Source organism: Acipenser ruthenus, chromosome 16 (assembly GCF_902713425.1).
Source record: "Acipenser ruthenus chromosome 16, fAciRut3.2 maternal haplotype, whole genome shotgun sequence".
Lineage (NCBI taxonomy): Eukaryota > Metazoa > Chordata > Actinopteri > Acipenseriformes > Acipenseridae > Acipenser > Acipenser ruthenus.
This window is the reverse complement of record NC_081204.1, coordinates 16855585-16874980: the sequence shown is the minus strand read 5'-3', so window position 1 is coordinate 16874980 and position 19396 is coordinate 16855585. Positions and strand designations below refer to the sequence as shown.

The window sequence follows — 19396 nt, the reverse complement described above, 5'->3', positions numbered from 1 at the left end:
TTGAAATTGCAAACCACCACTTCTAATTCAGTCCACTTTCTTTCTGTCTTTCCGAGTTCAGTAACTTGAATTCTCTCATCTCTGGTGAGACCTTTCATTTCTCAGTGTTTTCTCTCTTCCTTTACAAGAGAGCACTGTTGTTTTAATAGTATGATTATTGATTACAGATAAAAGCCAGACTAAAATGGTTTGCTTAATAATACAAGTTTGAATCACAATGTTAGACAGGTGGTATCTTCTTAATACAGGTAAATTAAAGGACAGATATCACTGAGAGGAGTTTAAAGTGATCACATGAGCAGGTTTGACTGTAGTTTCACTTCAAGAGGAACTGACAAAGAAGTAGTAGAATATTGAGAAACATCAATATTACAGAACTGCTGGTTTTGATGATTTTGAGACTCTTACAAAACAACAAGAAGCTGCTGCAGGATTGATTGAGGCTCGATCCCCAGGACCAGGTTAGGGACAATCCCGTTTTATATGATGTTTTTTTTTTTCTTTCTGTGCTTTAACAAGTTGCTGAGTGAAACCACAAGAGAAGAGAGACTTCCTGTTTGGAAACCACCGAGAAGTGCAGTTTGTACCGCACAGAGAAAGAGGAGGGCACATCGCATTACAAACTTGAGCTGTGCGGACTTGACCCTGAATTCATCACAAAATCCTGTTCCAAGGATTGCAGTTACATTATAAATCTACAATATTAATTTACAAACTGACTTGATCTGAAGGATTTTAAACAAGTGCATTTTGCAATAGAGGAGTGAGGAACGAACCGTCACCATTGAGAAATAAATCAGCAATAGAACCCTGCGGAGGGATCCTTGAGCAAGCAGGTTCTGAACTTGAAAGAATACACAGGAATGAATTACAGAATAAAGAAAATGAAACAAAAGAGATCTTATAAATACAATTGTAACTACACCAGCGCTGGCTTTATAGGTCAATGGTTCTCAACTCTGGTCCTGGGGATCCCCCCCTCCCCCTCCCCCTCCCCCTCCCCCTCCCCCTGCCCGTCCTGCTGGTTTTGTTCTGTATTCCATCCTTTAAAGAGAGAGAGAGATTGCATAGGTGGTGTGACAAAGACCGCAGACAGAGAGCGCTGTCTACAGCAGTGGTTCAACCCTGGTCCTGGAGCCCCACTGAGCAGCTCTCAATTACTTAATTGAAATCAGAGCTTTTTAATTGTTTTAAACAGTTGAGGTTTCAAGTTAAACATAAAATTATATAACAAGGAACTTGAATTCGTCAACTTTTTGTAAAGCTGCTAAAGTCAAATTAATCAAATCATCAGTTCAGTTAAGTAATTGAGAGCTGCTCAGTGGGGCTCCAGGACCAGGGTTGAACCACTGCTGTAGACAGCGCTCTCTGTCTGCGCTCTCTGTCGCACCACCTATGCAATCTCTCTCTCTCTCTTTAAACGATGGAATACAGAAGCAGATGGTGCTGCCCTGTTACCTGCGTTACCACGGTTGCCAGGGCTGCCTCGATGCTGCTGCTGGCAGTCCTCGTGCTGGGGTGTGTCTGCAGTGTCAGTGCTGATGAGTTTGTGTCATTCCCGTGCTCTGTGAACTGCATTGTGGGACAGGACTGCATCCTGAACTGCACCTTTGACTACAGAGCTGGAGGAGGCTGATCAGGGCAGTGCAGTGCAGACAGGGACAGATCAAGACAGTGCAGTACAGACAGGGACAGATCAGGACAGTGCAGTACAGACAGGGACAGATCAGGACAGTGCAGCACAGACGGACAGATCAGGACAGTGTAGCACAGACAGGGACAGAGAGAGATCAGGACAGTGCAGTACAGACAGGGACGCACAGACAGGGATTTCCCCTTGAAATCAAGAGGGGGGGTTATCTTGTGGCACTGCCACATAAATTATAAAAAACTTCAGTTCTTTATGGTGCAATAAGCGCACCATGTGCTGCGTCTTAATTGGGCAGCACGGAAGCCTGGTAAGGTTCCAATTACGTTGTTTAGGTTGCCAGTATAAACAGTGCCTTTGTTACGCCATGTGTGGGCGCTCTTTCTCGTGCATAGGTCGACCTCGGTGTCACATGCCGAGGTATGACACAGGCCCGGTTTTTGGGACGGAACCGCATAACAGTCTCGCGTTTTGATTGGTCCATCTCTGTCACATGAATATGTCGTCACGCGAGCGGAAAAGCGTGCAGGCATTTTTAACATTGTGATCAGAGAGGGAGAGGTCTGCTTTCCACAACCTTACCATTCAAATAAAATTTGGTATTACGCTGTACTGATATAACAAACTATGGGTGATTACTTTATATGAATTATCATGTTATGCACGAATGTAAGAATTGGCTTTCTGTGGTGGTGTACTTTTTTCTTTCAAGTAGCATATATCTATAATCGTTTTTGCGATATATTTTAATATAAAATGTATACACTATTGCAATTTTGTTACAGGATACATTAGTTTATCTCTAATGTAATCACAGTTTTACATATAGACTGCACCTGTTTTCATTTACGTCGCAAATTCTGGGCCGCTTTGCTTTTCAGACAGTGTCCCAAATTCTGGGCCGATTTGGTTTGCAGATAACGTCCCAAATTCTGAGCCGCTTTGGTTTTTAGATAACGTCCCAAATTCTGTTCCGCCTTGGTTTTTAGATAATGTCCCAAATTCTGGGCCGCTTTGCATTTTCGAATTCAGCCCAGTTTTGGGGACTCAGCTGACAACCGAGTTTCTAAGTCATCCATGCAGTTTACCATAAACTGGATCGTGAATTAATTTGAGAGTAACCCTTAGTACATGAATCAAAGTTAATGTATTTTTTACTCTCCCCAGAAATCTTTTTTATTTTTATTTTTATGAAAAAACAGAAATAAAATGTAAATGTTAAAAAAACGTATTTCTTATTACATGAAGAAACTACATTGCACTGAAATAGATACGTGAAAATTAATTAAAGCAGTCGTTTTCCTTTATTAAAGACTACTTTATTAAAGACTAATAGTGAAAATAAATGATTGTAGTAATTTTTCTTTTACCCTACCCTTCCCAGTCTTTTCCCCGCCCCTCTTTTGCGCAAAACCTGCACTCAAATTCCTCTCCACACACGTGTACCACCATGCAACCCCGGCACGCACACACCCACCATGCAACCCCTGCACGCACACACCACCATGCAACCCCTACATGCACACACCACCATGCAACCCCTACATGCACACACCAATATACAACCCCTGCACGCATACACCACCATGCAACCCCTACATGCACACACTACCATGCAAGCCCTACATGCACAGACCACCATGCAACCCCTGCACGCACACTCCACCATGCAACCCCTGCACGCACACACCACCATGCAACCCCTGCACGCATACACCCACCGTAGCAATTCTTTGCAAAATATATTTTTGGGTATTCAGCCCCATTCATGTCTATGGCAGTGTTAAAAAACACATTTTCAGTCATATCTCTCGAACCAGAGCACGCAGAACCACCATTCAAAGTGATATAGACTCAGGGGAGCACCCAAAAACTCATGTCATGACGAAAAAATTCACTTTGCCAAGCCGTCCTGGCATCTGAACCATGAAAATGGTGACTCCTTGTGTGCCACAAAAAAAAAATCAAGTTCCTAACCCCCACAGAACCCGAGATACGCCCTGTCAAAAATGTCCAAAAACTACCCTTTTTGGGGTCATATCTCCATGACCCTGGGGCCTAGAAACCGGGTTGAACTTCCTAGGGTCATGTCTGGGGGCCCTCTTTCACAGGGAGCCACCCATTTTCAAATGCTACATTTTCAACAAATTTACACATTTTCAGCATGATGGCATGTCAAGGTTGCATTTCCAATAGCTTTTGAGCTCCAGGTTGGAAAAAAAAGTCTAAACTGGTGTCCTTTCTAGCTGGGGACACGTTGCTTGGAGGGATCGACAGGGGCCCCGAGGTGGACCTCCGTACCGATTTTCAAGTCTCAGGGAACCCGAGATATAACACCCTGAAAAATGTCTATGGGAAATCCCATTATAAAACCCCTTTGGGGCAACGCCCACCATCTGGCGGTGGGGTGGCGTATGAACCCGTGGTCGATGTCTTTCTTTAGCTAAGACTCTTGTGCACGCAAAGAGTGCCCTTCCGAGTTCATTGGCCCAGGGGTCGTGGAGATACGGGTACGATAAGAGACCACCCCCTTCCCTATGGCAAATCCAATTATAAAAACACCAATGGCGGTCGTGGGTCGTACGAACTCGAAGGAACCCATTTTCTTTAGCTAAGACTGTTGTGCATCTAAAGAGAGTACTAGCGAGTTTATTGGCCCAGGATATGTGGACTCATGGGGTACGACAGGAGGACCCCCTCGCCCCGACTACGATTTCCTATAGCAAAATACATACAAAAAATGTCCATTATATATAAGACCTGAAATGTTCTCATTTTGTAGTGTATTTATGCAACAGAAGCACCAATTTAAGTCCATTCCAAGTGTTTTGTGATCACAGTATCAGCTTGAGTGTATCGGAGCATAGTTTTGCACCAAAAGCGAACAGAGGCGAAAAAAAGCACTATATACCCTATGCTTTAAAATATCACTTTGCAGTGCAAATTTGAGGAACGCAACCACTTAGCAACTTGCAAATTGGTACTGCAATTTAAAGGCCTGTAGTGTCAGACTGGTAGTCCCTAACTGATTCAAGTGTTTCTGGAATGATTCCTGCAAAGACTGATTTATAAGAAAAAAGAGAGACTGACAAACAGCATTTTGCTTTATATGCAGAAATGGGCAACTACAAGAGGGTGTCAAACAAGCTGTGAATGTCCTAGGAGGCTACAGAGTACCTCTGGTTATGAATCCAGATGCTCGCAGTACCTGTTCTTAGATGTCCGAAACCACTGTATCGCTGTATAACTGTATACCCTATAAATATCACTTTTTATTGTGTATTTGAGGAACACAACCAATTACAAACTTCATTTGAATTGCTGTGCTATCAGAATATCAGTGTATAACTTTGCTGGGTATTGCAGTGTATGCTGGGTATCAAAAGGCCTTCACTTTTACAAAAGGCTGTCAAAATTTAAAAAAGGCCGTCAAAGTTACAAAAATATAGGTGTGCTCCTAACCCCAATACTTGTCTTTTTAATTCTGTTATTATTATTATTATTATCATTTATTTCTTAGCAGACGCCCTTATCCAGGGCGACTTACAATCGTAAGCAAATACATTTCAAGTGTTACAATACAAGTAAAACAATAAGAGCAAGAAATACAATAACTTTTGTTCAAGTGTGACAAACCACAATTCAATAATACAGCAGATAATAGTGATAGTTACATCAGGATATGATTAAATAGTGATAGTTACATCAGGATATGATTAAATACAAAATACTACAGGTTAAACACTTGGCAGATTACAGTATTCTGAAGTACAGGATTAAATGCAGTAAAATAGGGGGCAGATAAGAGCAAAATAAAGCACATTTAAATGAAGGGTGATAGTGTCCCAGGATACAAACAGAGGAGTTCTACAGGTGCTGTTTGAAGAGGTGAGTCTTAAGGAGGCGCCGGAATGTGGTCAGGGACTGGGCAGTCCTGACATCTGTAGGAAGGTCATTCCACCACTGCGGAGCAAGGGTGGAGAAGGAGCAGGCTCTGGAGGCAGGGGAGCGTAGCGGAGGTAGAGCCAGTCTTCTAGTGCAGGCGGAGCGGAGAGGTCAAGTGGGGGTGTAGGGAGAGATGAGGGTCTGGAGGTAGCTGGGTGCAGTCTGCTCAAGGCATCTGTAGGCTAGTACAAGAGTCTTGAACTGGATGCGAGCGGTGATCGGGAGCCAGTGGAGCGAGCGGAGTAGTGGAGTAGCGTGGGCGAAGCGAGGCAGAGAGAACACCAGGCGGGCAGCAGAGTTCTGGATGAGCTGGAGCGGACGGGTGGCGGACGCAGGGAGGCCAGCCAGGAGGGAGTTGCAGTAGTCTAGGCGGGAGAGTACCAGGGCCTGGACCAGGAGCTGGGTAGCATAGTTGGTGAGGAAGGGTCGGATTATTCGGATGTTGCTCAGGAAGAATCGGCAAGTGCGTGCCAGAGTGGAGATGTGCTGGGAATAAGAGAGGCAGGGGTCTAGGTTGACTCCAAGGTTCTTAGCGGAGGAAGAGGGAGAGAGTGTGGTAGATTCCAGAGGAACAGAGATAGAGAGATCAGAGGAGGGGGAGGAGGAGGGAAAGAAAAGGAGGTCAGATTTAGAGAGGTTGAGTTTGAGGTGATGCGAGTGCATCCAGGAGGAAATAGCAGACAGACAGGTAGAGATACGGGAGGAGATGGTGGAGTCAGAGGTGGGGAAGGAGAGGAAAATCTGAGCATCATCAGCATAGAAATGGTATGAGAAACCATAGGATGCGATGAGGGGGCCCAGGGAGTGGGTGTAGAGAGAGAACAGGAGAGGACCCAAGACTGACCCTTGGGGGACTCCAGTTAAGAGAGGGTGAGGTGTGGAGGTTGCTCCACGCCAGGTTACCTGGTAAGTGCGGTTGGAGAGGTAGGAGGAGAACCAGGCCAGAGCAGTGCCAGAGATCCCCAGGTCAGCAAGAGATGATAGTAGAATAGAGTGATCAACAGCGTCAAAGGCAGCAGAGAGGTCGAGGAGAATTAGGACAGAGGAGAGAGAGGCAGCTCGGGCACACTTAAGTGAGTTGGTGACAGACAGGAGGGCGGTTTCAGTGGAGTGAGCAGAGCGGAAGCCAGATTGGAGAGGGTTAAGCAGAGAGTGGTTGGACAGGAAAGCAGAGAGCTGGCGGTGTACAGTCCGCTCGAGGGTTTTGGAGAGGAAGGGTAGGAGGGAGACAGGACGGTAGCTCTGGAGGGAGGTGGGGTCAAGAGTAGGTTTTTTGAGGAGGGGAGTGATAGAGGCTTTTTTGAAGGCAGAGGGAAAGATACCAGAAAGTAGAGAGGTGTTGAGGAGGGAGGAGATGAAGGGGAGTAGAGCAGGAGCAGCAGCTTGAAAGAGGTGAGTGGGGAGGGGGTCCAAGGCACACGTGGTGGGTTTGTGACCCTGGAGCAGGGAGGAGAGGTCAGAGTCTGAGAGGGTCAAGAAGGTGGAGAAGGAGGGCGAGTTAGTAGGGGATGTAGTGGGTGTAGGGGTTGGAGCAGGAGGGGGTGCGGGGGAGGGAGAGGTGTTAAAGAGTTTGCGGATATCTGAGATTTTAGAAGGGAAGAAGGAGGCGAAGTCATCAGGGGAGATAGAGGAGGGAGGAGGAGGGGGGAGGGTTTAGGAGGGAGGAGAAGGTAGAGAATAGTTTACATGGGTTGTTAGCGGAGGCTTGGATTACAGATTGGAAATAAGCACATTTAGCAGAGGAGAGAGTAGAGGAGAAGGAGGAGAGGAGAGTGCGGTAAAGGTCTAGGGCAGCAGGGAGTTTGGTTCTCTTCCATTTCTTTTCAGCAGATCGCAGTGTGATTCTTGCCGAGCGGAGCGCAGAGGAGAGCCAGGGATGGGGAGGGGAGGGTCGAGCAGGTCGGGAGGTGAGGGGACAGAGGGAGTCGAGGGAGGAGGTGAGTGAGGAGAAGAGGGTGGAGGTAGCAGAGTCTACGGAGAGTTGTGAAAAGGAGTCGATAGGAGGGAGGTGAGAGAGAGCAGTGGAGGCAAGGACAGAGGGGGAGAGAGATCTGAGGTTACGGCGAGAGGTGACAGTGGGGGTAGGAGGAGCAGGGAGAGGGGGGAGAGACAGAGAAAAAGAGATGAAATAGTGATCAGAGAGGTCCAGGGGGGTGACAGAGAGGGTGGAGGGGCAGCAGGCCCTGGAGAAGGTGAGGTCCAGTTGACGGCCAGCTTTGTGGGTAGGAGGGGACGGAGAGAGACAGAAGTCGAAGGAGTGAAGGAGAGGGAGGAATCCAGCAGAGTGGCTGGGGTTGGAGAGATGGATGTTGAAGTCACCCAACAGGACAGTCGGGGTAGACAGAGAGGGGAGGGAGGAATTCTGTGCATCCAAATACTTGTAGTTAAAAGTTTTAAGAATTAAGCCTACTGTTTGTTGTTCTGTCCTAAACCAGCAGTTTGTCACCCAAATTTATTAAACAAACAGGGGGGGGGGGGGGGTCATCAGATTATTCTCCATTTTACTGTAACTGAGGTACCGTTCAGTTGAGCGAAAATTGTAAAGGGGTACTCGAGCTGAAACCTCCAGATAGAAGGTGTACAGTTCCAAAAAAAAGGTTGAAAACCCCTGACCTACAGTATAAACTATCAGGAATAGATAAGGGAAATGCTGACTAATACAATACAATAGGATTCATCTGAAGTTGTTGAAGGGCACTGGTCTCTTAAACCCAGAAGTTCTGATAAACCCCTATGCCTCACTATATATTGATGGACATTACATAAGCAAATGAGATGTCTTTTTTTTTTTTTTTTTTTTTTTTTTTTTTTGGTATACCATGTTCCTAAATGTTTTCTGGGGAGAGTAAAAAATACATTAACTTTGATTCATGTACTAAGGGTTACTCTCAAATGAATTCACGATCCAGTTTACGGTAAACTGTGCATGGATGACTTAGAAGCTCGGCTGTCAGCTGAGTCCCCAAAACTGGGCTGAATTTGAAAATGCAAAGCGGCCCAGAATTTGGGACGTTATCTAAAAACCAAGGCGTCCCAGAATTTGGGACGTTATCTAAAAACCAAAGCGGCCCAGAAATTGGGACGTTATCTGCAAACCAAATCGGCACAGAATTTGGGACATTATCTGAAAAGCAAAGCGGCCCAGAATTTGCGACGTAAATGAAAACAGGGGCAGTCTATATGTAAAACTGTGATTACATTAGAGATAAACTAATGTATCCTCTAAGAAAACTGCAATAGTGTATACATTTTATATTAAAATATATCGCAAAAACGATTATAGATATATGCTACTTGAAAGAAAAAAGTACACCACCACAGAAAGCCAATTCTTACATTCGTGCATAACATGATAATTCATATAAAGTAATTACCCATAGTTTGTTATATCAGTACAGCGTAATACCACATTATATTTTAATGGTAAGGTTGTGGAAAGCAGATCACTCTCACTCTCTCTCTCTGATCACAATGTTAAAAATGCCTGCACGCTTTTCCACTCGCGTGACGATATATTCATGTGACAGACATGGACCAATCAAAACGCGAGACTGTTATGCGGTTCCGTCCCAAAAACCGGGCCTGTATCATACCTCCACATGCCTGTGGAGGTCAGTCATGGCAGAACTGTACTGTTTACTTCGAGTGTATAAATGGGGGAGGGAAAATGTAGGGAAAAATGGAAAGGTCTGATGGATGTGTTGGATGGCTGAGTTTTATTTCTGTGTATGCATGGGTAGATGAGTATTGGTATGTGTTATAAAATTGAGTTTTTTTGTATGGTAAAATTGTAATGGGAAAAAGTGGTTAATAAATTAAAAAAAAAAAAAAGTTTACTTCGAGTGTTTTTGTTCTTGTTGGAAGTTTTGTTTTTTGCATCAGCAGGAGCATCGAGCCAGTTTCGAGCTGTTTAGCCGTGTGTCGTCCGCCTCTTTAGGGACGATTGCCAAAGCCTGGAGCCTGTTTGGATGCCCCACGTTTCTGACGGTCTTTTTCAAGTTCGCTTTTCTTATCCTGTGGATTACTTTTCGAGTCGCCTATCGAGCGAGGAGGCTCTTCAAGCAAGCGGGTACCCAGGAGTTTGTTTGCTGAGGTCGTTTCTTTTCGTTATTTTTGTTGCGGGACTGTGTTCTTGTTTTTGCAGTGGAGGACTTGCCGCTTCGTTTACTTTTTGTTTTCCTCTCTGCTCGGGAATTCTCTTTTCTATTTTTTGTTTTGCAGTAAAAATCATTTTGACCAATAAATGTTTGAGGTCATCCCTTTTTTTCTGTCGTGTATTTATTGGGATCTCGCGTCCTTGATGCACGGTCGCTTCACCCTTTATCGGTAATTTGTTTATTTTTAATACCGGGAGGTAATCACTTCGTAGGGGCGAGTCGTTACAGATTGGTACTACGGGGATCCCAATAAATACACTAGAAATAAAGGCATGACCGCAAACATTTATTGGTTAAATTCTCATCACTACAGCTCTGTGTGGCCATTTGTGAGGCTCCAGGTGCGATGAATGTTGATATGAGGTTGATCTCTGATTTTAACAATTTGGTATTTGTGTTGCAAGGATATCAAACGTGACTCTGCATCATTGTATTATTGTAATAGCGACAGTGTTTATATGTGTGTGTGTGTGTGTGTGTGTGAATTCAGACGCGGTTAAACAGCAGTGTGCAGAATTAAGAGTTGAAACGACCTTTTCTGTCTTCACAGCTGAAACTAGGGGCTTTTCTCACAGGATATATTGTACTTGTTTTGTTTCTCTGCACAGCTAAAAAAAAATGATACTAGCTGAAAATTTAGATACGGATATATCTGCATTGTGTTATTTGTACAGTGTGATGTGCGCGTATATCTGCGTTGTATTCTGTTATTTGTACATTTAAGTTTTTAACACTATAATAAATTGATACAAACTTACAGTGTTTGTGTGTTTTTGTGACTTTATCAGTTAACAGATAAGAGACCTCAAGCAATTGCTTTAGTTTTAGAATGTGCTTTAGAATCCCCCCTGTCTGTCGGTGTCTCTACAGAGAGAGATTGATGTAATACAGGAACACTTCTACAGTACATACAAGAGGGTGAGACAGACAACATGGGAGCAGCTCCTGCAGACCACTCTCCTCCAAAACTTTACAAACAGGAGATTCTAAATACAGTGCTTCTCACACACACACTGCCTGCCTGCCTGCCTGCCTGCCTGTCTGTCTGTGTGTCTGCGGGTTTTTGTTTCAACTGAGGAGCTGCTCTCAATGACTTCATTGAACCCCTTCACCTGAACTGAAACAATCCGGAGTTGAGGACCAGTGGTGTATAAAGACACGACTCAGTCTATTACAGAACACCGGCTCCCTCTTGTGGACAAAGCTCGAAAAACATGTAGAAAATTTAATTTAAAAAAAACAAAACAAAAAACCAACCAACATAGCGGATAATGTTGCTAATGTAATTATTTCAGATTTAAAAAAAGACTTTCCCGTTTCAAACATACCAGACATAACGCTGATTGTCGAGATAATATTTAACCTGACAGTCATTATTATTATTATTATTATTATTTATTTCTTAGCAGACGCCCTTATCCAGGGCGACTTACAATTGTTACAAGAGACCACATTATTTTTACATACAATTACCCATTTATACAGTTGGGTTTTTACTGGAGCAATCTAGGTAAAGTACCTTGCTCAAGGATACAGCAGCAGTGTCCCCCACCTGGGATTGAACCCACGACCCTCTGGTCAAGAGTCCAGAGCCCTGAGATTTTATCTACAAAAATCGATTTTTGACCTAGCAGAGTATATTTTTTCCCACAGTTTCCTTTTTGTGATATATCCCTGTGTTATCCAGTTTATGGATCCAGGCTTTTCACATTCTCATCCCTGATTTCTGTACTTATAATTGACACAATTGATTGCTCTTAGTTTTGCTGTTTCTTGCTGGAACATGAGGTTTAGTAACGACTCCCTGGGTTGGGGTCAGTTGTAACACGTGTTACAATTGAACCCATACACCATTAGCTGAACCATATTTGGGCACATGACTCTTGTATTATTATTATTATTATTATTATTATTATTATTATTATTATTATTTATTTCTTAGCAGACGCCCTTATCCAGGGCGACTTACAATCGTAAGCAAATACATTAAGTGTTACAATACAAGTAATACAATAAGAGCAAGAAATACAATAACTTTTGTTCAAGCAAAGTACAAGTGTGACAAACCACAATTCAATAATACAGCAGTCATAGACCTTTGAACCACGTGGGTAATGTAAAACCAAACCCCTCCCGCCCAGGTGTGGTAGAATCGACACGCACCGCCGCGCTGAAGGCAGAGCTGTGCAGGTGTCGCCGTCACTGAATCAACACAGCCTTGAACTTGAACAGAGCATGTCCAGCGAGGAAACAGGGTACATTATGTTCAGTGCCAGTTGCAGCATTATAAGTCATTACAGGGGAAATGCCTCTGTACTTAAGAAGGAAAATGTTCAGAATTGGGTATTGGGATAAAATAATGAATGGAGGAGAAGGTAATCCTCATAGAAGCATGTTTGAACCATGTTGGGAGTATGAGGTTATGAAGAGGAAGAGGAGTAACTGTGATAGAAGCATTGAGGTGAGAATAGAAAACCGTATTGAACATCAGGTAATATTAAAAGAATGTTTAGGAGAGGTGAGATTGAAAAATATAAAGTCCAGCATACGCCCACGCCGGTGTTTTAAAAGCACAATAATTGGCTTTAAAGAAAACGAGGTTAAAGTTAAAGAAAACGAGGATAGAGTATGTTTTTTGTAAACAGGCGGGGAAATGAGGTAATACTGTCTGGGAAAATTATTTCAAGATTTTTACAGATGGATCAGAAAGAATAGAAAATGGCAGGGTTGGAGTAGGGCAGGGTACTATATTCCAGAATTTGAGGTTGGAAAGTGTCTTTGCATTACAGATAGGGTGTCAGTGATGACAGCTGGAATGATGGGGATTATCCTGGCATTGCAATGGATTGTTCAGGTAAAGGGGAGCAGGACACTCATTCTAACAGATTCTTTATCAGAGTTGCCAGCAGTTATGAATGAAGGGGAGGGGGGTAGAAGAGATTTAGTGCGGGAAACCATGTATTTAGTCTCAGAAAATGTGTGTTTTGGTTTGTATGTGGTGTTTGCATGGATACCAGTGCATATAGGAATAGAGGGGGATGAAAGGGCAAATGCTTTAGCTAAAATGGCAGTGAAGAAAGTGTGTATTATGGGATGACTGAGCATATAAAATCATTGGTAATCTGATGGATGAGTGGCAGAATGTATGAGCTAGAAGAGAAAAAGGTTGTAAGTTTTATAAAGCATGTAGTAGGGTTGGTATGAGGGAGGGGTGGAGTAGACAGGTGGAGGTCATTTGAATTCGATTGTTGATAGGGCATTCTACCAGGTGGAGGTCATTTGAATTCGATTGTTGATAGGGCATTCTACTTTAAATTTATTGTCTTGGGACTGCCAATGAAAACTAGCCTCTGGCTAACTTGGGTGCAGTGCAACGCATTGTCACAGATTTCGATAGTACCCTATGATATAAGAACTCTTATTGAAATATTCAACGGCTATCTTAGTTACAAGAAACTAACTGACATAAATTATTTATTACTTTTAGGACTCGTGGCTCAAAAGGTCAACCCGCTGATGGGCTGTATTTTTGATGAAACTTCCTTGTGTAAAGAGTTTACAATATTTATTTTTATATTACCTAACAACCTAAATCTCAGCGTGGATATCATAAAGCAATACATTCAAGAAGTTTATATATTATCCGATAAAACCTTTTTTTTTTAAGCATCAATGTTATGTGTTATCCTCTTACGGACCAGAGTCTATGCACAATAATACATACGACTACGAAAATCCTACAAATCTAACACTAAAATACTGATTCTAAATGTACCATATTCATTCAATCAATTAATTAATGCTGTAAATTTATAACAAACACATATACAAAATAATTTCAATTTCATACAGCATTAACTTTCCAAACTTAAAACTTTAACTAACTTAAAAACTTATATTTTAATGTAAAAAACTTAAAATTCTATCCTAGAAAATTAAACTTCTTAAAAACTTGAAGTACTATCCTAACTTAAACTTAAAGTCCTATCCTAAAAAGCTAAACTTTAAAACTTAAATACTGAATAATAATGACTAAATTAATCTTCAATATTGCCCTAACTATTACAAACACAAAATCTGAATACAGAGTTTTAAAAATATCACAACAAATGAAGTCTAAAACATAAGTATAGATATCAAAGGATGAAATTTAGAAAGATAGTGAAACAAGCATGTAATTAATTTCCAAATTTAACTAAGTCCTTATCTTCAAAATGGAACTAAGTCCTTATCTTCAGAATTTAACTAAGTCCTTATCTTCAGAATTTAACTAAGTCCTTATCTTCAGAATTTAACTAAGTCCTTATCTTCAGAATTTAACTAAGTCCTTATCTTCAGAATTTAACTAAATCCTTATCTTCAAAATTTAACTAAGTCCTTATCTTCAGAATTTAACTAAGTCCTTATCTTCAAAATTTAACTAAGTCCTTATCTTCAGAATTTAACTAAGTCCTTATCTTCAAAATTTAACTAAGTCCTTATCTTTAGAATTTAACTAAGTCCTTATCTTCAGAATTTGACTGTCCAAACTAAAATCTAAGTGTAAATTCATAAGTGGCTCATAATTACAAAGTCAAACCCCAACTGCTGAAAACTGTGTCTCCGCTTCAGAAAAGCACCAAGTGTTGGTAAACTATCTAAGTAAGAACTGGACCACCGTCCGGGAAGCTCGAAAGTTAAGTGCGACACAATCGCGTGTTTCGGTTTATAGACCCCATGGCAGACAAGTTCTTATCTGGTGTTTACTTAAAAAAAACACACATCTTCAAGAAAGCCAGGCCCATTCTTGTGTCACATGTCACACTTTAAATTATAGCCTCCTAGTGATGCTCTAGCTAAAGACAAGAGATATCTTGTTACACAGAAAGAACTTCAGTATACACAATGCTTAGCACACCCCAACATAAACAAACACTTAAGATTATAACACATTGTATTCTAAACAAATCAGTACACTTTTACATCATCCACTTTTTGTCCAAACAGATCTCTATTTTCATCTAATAGTTGAACAGATACAAGATCAATATTCTTTTCAAAGTTATAATGTCCACTCATCAGCTGAGGTATTCGAGTCACATTAGTAAGCAGCGGATTATAAAGTAATCCAGAAGATTTCATTGTCCATTGGTGCTATCAATTGCCAGTTAACTAAGGTTATTAGTCAATTCAATATAACTAGTAGATTCAAGGGCAAACAGAGAATAATGGTGTCTAATGGTGTCAAATTCAGAAAACTAAAAACATTATCCTCAGTTATGAAACAAGACAATATGGGAGAAATATCAGAAATTACAGATAGAACAGACAGCGCACCCAAATCTTCCCTACCATGACTCTGCAGTTCAATAGAAGGCTGAAGAGTGTCTGAGCTGCCTTCACCTATCAGGGACCTGTTTCTTTTTGTGACAGCATGTTAAATCATGAATGGGGTTGTTGCACATTAATTAAAAAAAAGGAATGGACCTTTGAAATGTCTAATCTATATGTATATCTAATATAGTAATATGAAATAATTCTACCAAAATCTATTAAAATTTAATGTAAAAATAAAAAATATACACCAAAATCATTATATATATAGAGAGAGAGAATGTACTTTCTTTAACATGTACATTATACACTGTTTTTAAAACATTAATACGTACATTAAATGTACATTAAAACATTAATATAATTGAGATCCACTCCAACTCATGGGTTATTATTTATGAATCCCTTGAAACTCCAAATAGAGATGTCCGCAAGACAAACCATGCAAAGATTTCTTTTGTAGTAGGCTGTGTGTTTTTGTTTACTTCTTATTATACAGTTTCCTTACTTTTTGCTTTTATGTTAATAATATTTTTGTTGCCATGCGAAGCATGGGGTACCTGTGTTCTACACTGCAAATGCAGAACAATAAATATTTTGTTTAAAAACAACAATTCATAAACTCTGTGTTTCCTTTTGGTTTTCAAACATGCATAAAACTATACAGCTTACCGTGTCAGTCATGAAAGTGGTAATACTAGGGTCCTGTTGTAGAAACACGCAGAAAAGAAAAACGAGTTCTAAATATCTGGGGACGTATCTTCCTCCCGTCTCTTTGTCTGGCCAGGTAAAAATGCCGAGAAATAGCTTGGAAAGAGGAAATAAAAAAATTCACTCCCCCAACTAGCACACCGCTGGTCAGAGCCACACCTAGTCAGCTCACATGGGATCTGTGCATCCCTGATTTGACTTTAGAAGGACCAGTAGCTGCTACAACACCTATGGGTTTCCCTATCCCTCCTGTGGCTGCACCTAGAAGGGGAAGTGTGACTGTGTTCCGAGTCTACTAACACACAAGCAGCAGCAGTGAAACAAAATGCAATTTAGAAATGTAATATTTGATTATAAATAAATTGATAAAAGCACTGACGGAATTTTTATTTAGACATTTTTGAACAATGTAATAAAGAATCATGGAAGCGGAGTGGAGGCCCTGGGACTGTCTGGATCAGAACTGCAGAAACGGAAGCTGATGAAGTACCTGGCTGCTAAGGGCAAACTGAAGCCTCCCAATCCCAAGCCCTATCTACGAGAGAACCAGGTCCATCAGGCACAGAGTCCTGCCCAACCCAGACTCAAGCCAGGTCCTAGATTCCAGACACAACCCCAGACTACAGGGTGGGCAGCAGCGCACCCCTTAGACGGGGTGGTGGGAGAGCAGGGGGGTCCTGCCCCAGGAAAGGAGAAGGCCGGCAGCACAAGAGGAGAGGATGAGGAAGCTGGAGGAGTGGCGTCAGGCTCGGGGCAGGTCCTATCAATGCCCCCCCCCCCCCAGAAGCAGCCCCCCACCAATCCTTTTTCTCACTGGCGCTCCTTCTGGACAGCCATCGAGGAGGAGGATGACATCAACAGCCTGGTCACCAGCATGGAGAGCGCGCTGACAGACTGCCTGAGACTGGAGCAGGAGGCCTGCCCAGCGGAGGAGGTGTCTGCAGTCCTGGATCGCCTGCCGCTGGCCGAGCGCTTCGCCAAGTTCTGGATCTGCAAGGCGTGGCTGATGGAACGGCAGGGGAACTGGGAGATGATGCCACTGTTCAAGGAGGCAGTGGAAGAGTTCCAGACTGTACTCTCCGAGATCCTGAAGAGGAAGAAGAAGCAAGAGGAGGAGGAGGAGGAGTCCAAACCTGCAGTGCGCTTCCACCCCGTCCTGGAGGAGGTGGAACCCCAGAGCCGTGAGGAGGGGTCGGAGGTCAGGGAAGGGGTCCCTGCTGACCCCATGACCCCCAAGGTCGTAAGCGCCAGGTTTCGGACAGAGAAAGACGGCTCTTCTGTGGTGAAGTACCGGATCACTGCCACACCAGGCAGTAAGGATGCGTGCCGGTCAGAGCCCCTCGTCCTGGACGGTCAGAAGCTGCGTTTCTTCACCCCGGTGTGCCGCTTGGTCCGAATCGAGCGCGCCTCCTGTCGCCTGTCCCCCGTGCTGCAGGACCACGACCCCTGCGTGACCTCCTTCCAGCTGCTACTGGAGCTGGAGGAGCTGGAGGTGGGGGGGGGGGGGCCGTGTTCGTGTACCGAGAAAACACCGCGCTGCAGGGGAAGGTACACATCCAGTACATTGAGGAAGAGGGGGAGGACGACGGGGAGGGCTCCCCACACACCAGCCACTCTCCCCCCTCCCGAGCCAGCTCCAGTGAACTCTACACCATGGACTGATCCACAACACCGCAGGCACAGCCCTCCAGGTGTCTTACTGGATAGGAGCTCTCCAGGACCAGGGTTGGCTACCCCTGTCCTAATGGGGTAGCCAACCCCACTGACTTGGGTACAGCCAAATCAGACTGTACAAAATGAAAGGGTCTTTGGTAGTAACCTATCCTTATTCTGGGAATATTGGGTTGGCCTTGGGGTCAAAGGTTGTTTGTTACAGGGCAAAGAATAGATTTTAAGATCCTGTTATTCACATACAAAGCTCTGAATAATTTAGCACCAATCTATTTAAGAGAGCTTTTAATTTTCCATGCCCCTGTACGTGCATTAAGATCTGGGGACCAAAGATTACTGGTTGTTCCAAAGACGAGGCTGCGGTCAATGGGAGATCGGGCGTTCTCCAGTTATGCGTCTCGTCTTTGGAACACTCTTCCCCTAGCATTAAGGGAAGCTCCGTCCCCAGATATTTTTAAATCTCTTTTAAAAACACATATTTTTACTTTGGTTTTTTAAACTGCTGTTAGTTCTATGCGTTTTTTTCCTCTCTGTGTTTCATTTTTATTCACTCAATATTTTTGTAGTGCTGTTTTATTGTTTCCTTTATTTGTTTCATGTATTATCTGCTATTTGTGTAAAGCGCTTTGGGCTTTTGAGAAGGTACTATATAAAATTAATAAACTATTATTATTATACACTGTTTCATATGGTTTTGTAGCTTTGCAGTTTCTGTGTTTTTGTTTTATCATGGCTAAATCGAGATATATTTTTTAATTCTATGTGTTATTTACACTACGGAGCATCAAAGTGCTTAGCTATTTCTTTTACGTTAGAAATAAACAAAAAAACATTTTTTGGAAGTTCTTCTGTCTTTGATTCTGTTGGTGAATGTTTTCTCTTTTTGTAAATGTAAACAGTGACTTGGCCTATTTGCCATTTTTTACTGTTTTATTGCTGTTGAGACTCAGTCTCTCAGCCTGTGTGTACATGCAGCTTTCCCTCCTTCTCCACCCTCAACCCGCACTGGTGGAATGACCTTCTTACAGATGTCAGGACTGCCCAGTCCCTCCCTGACCACCTTCCGGCACCCCCTCAAGACACACCTCTTGAGACAGAACTCTTCCCTTCTGGACACTAGAGCACACTTCCTTAAATGCTCTTATCTGCTCCGTTACATTATGTATTTAATCCTGTACATTCAATTTGCCACAGCTGTTACTCAATCTGTATTTCACCTCTTTTTATTCCACTGCACTCGTGTCATATCCTCATATAACTATCCACACTTATCTGCTCTAACTTGAACTGCCCCCATATTGAATCATACTTTGTTTTGTATTTGCTCTTATTAGGACTAGAGTCAATGTATTTTGTATCTTGCTTTTTCCTGTATTAATAATTGTTCTGTGATTCTTGAAATGTATTTCTTGTATATGACTGGAAGTTATCCTAGGTACGGGCGTCTGCTAAGAAATAAATAATACACATTTTAAATACTCATTCACCTTCTATCTCTGTCACGGTTATTTACTTACTCTGTACAGTAGCCTACAACATTATATTGTTGCAGTAGTTCGGTGTATACCTGCAAGACGGGTGACCCACGGCTGGTACAGATAATGGTTTGATGAAGTTTTTCTTTCACTTCTATTTTGTATGTATCTATTGAGTACAGCAGCGCTTTGAGAATTCTCCGAAAGGCGCTTTATAAATGTAATAAATTATTATTACAAGTATAAGTGATGTCAAAATGTCATATTCCTCTGGACGACTATACTTGACCTCTGGCCTAATAAAAGACGCATGCAAAAATGTGATTACCGTTTATTAATTTCTAATAAATGTATTTATTAAATAGGTGCTCCCTTGAGCTATGTAGAAATCAGATATTAAAAGCTGTTTTTTTTGGGGGGGGGGGGGGGGGGGGGGATTTTATAAATGTTGCTAATAGTCAATTTCCCAAATAGCT

General features: G+C 42.5%; 1 protein-coding gene across 1 annotated transcript; it reads left to right on the top strand.

Annotated features, from left to right (window-relative positions):
* Positions 1–16255: 16255 nt before the first annotated feature.
* On the top strand, positions 16256–17436 carry ckap2l (cytoskeleton associated protein 2-like). The gene is given in 4 exon segments (XM_034020965.3): positions 16256–16401; positions 16445–16539; positions 16542–17258; positions 17261–17436. Coding segments are annotated over 4 exon segments (1134 nt in total).
* The last annotated feature ends 1960 nt before the right edge of the window (positions 17437–19396 follow it).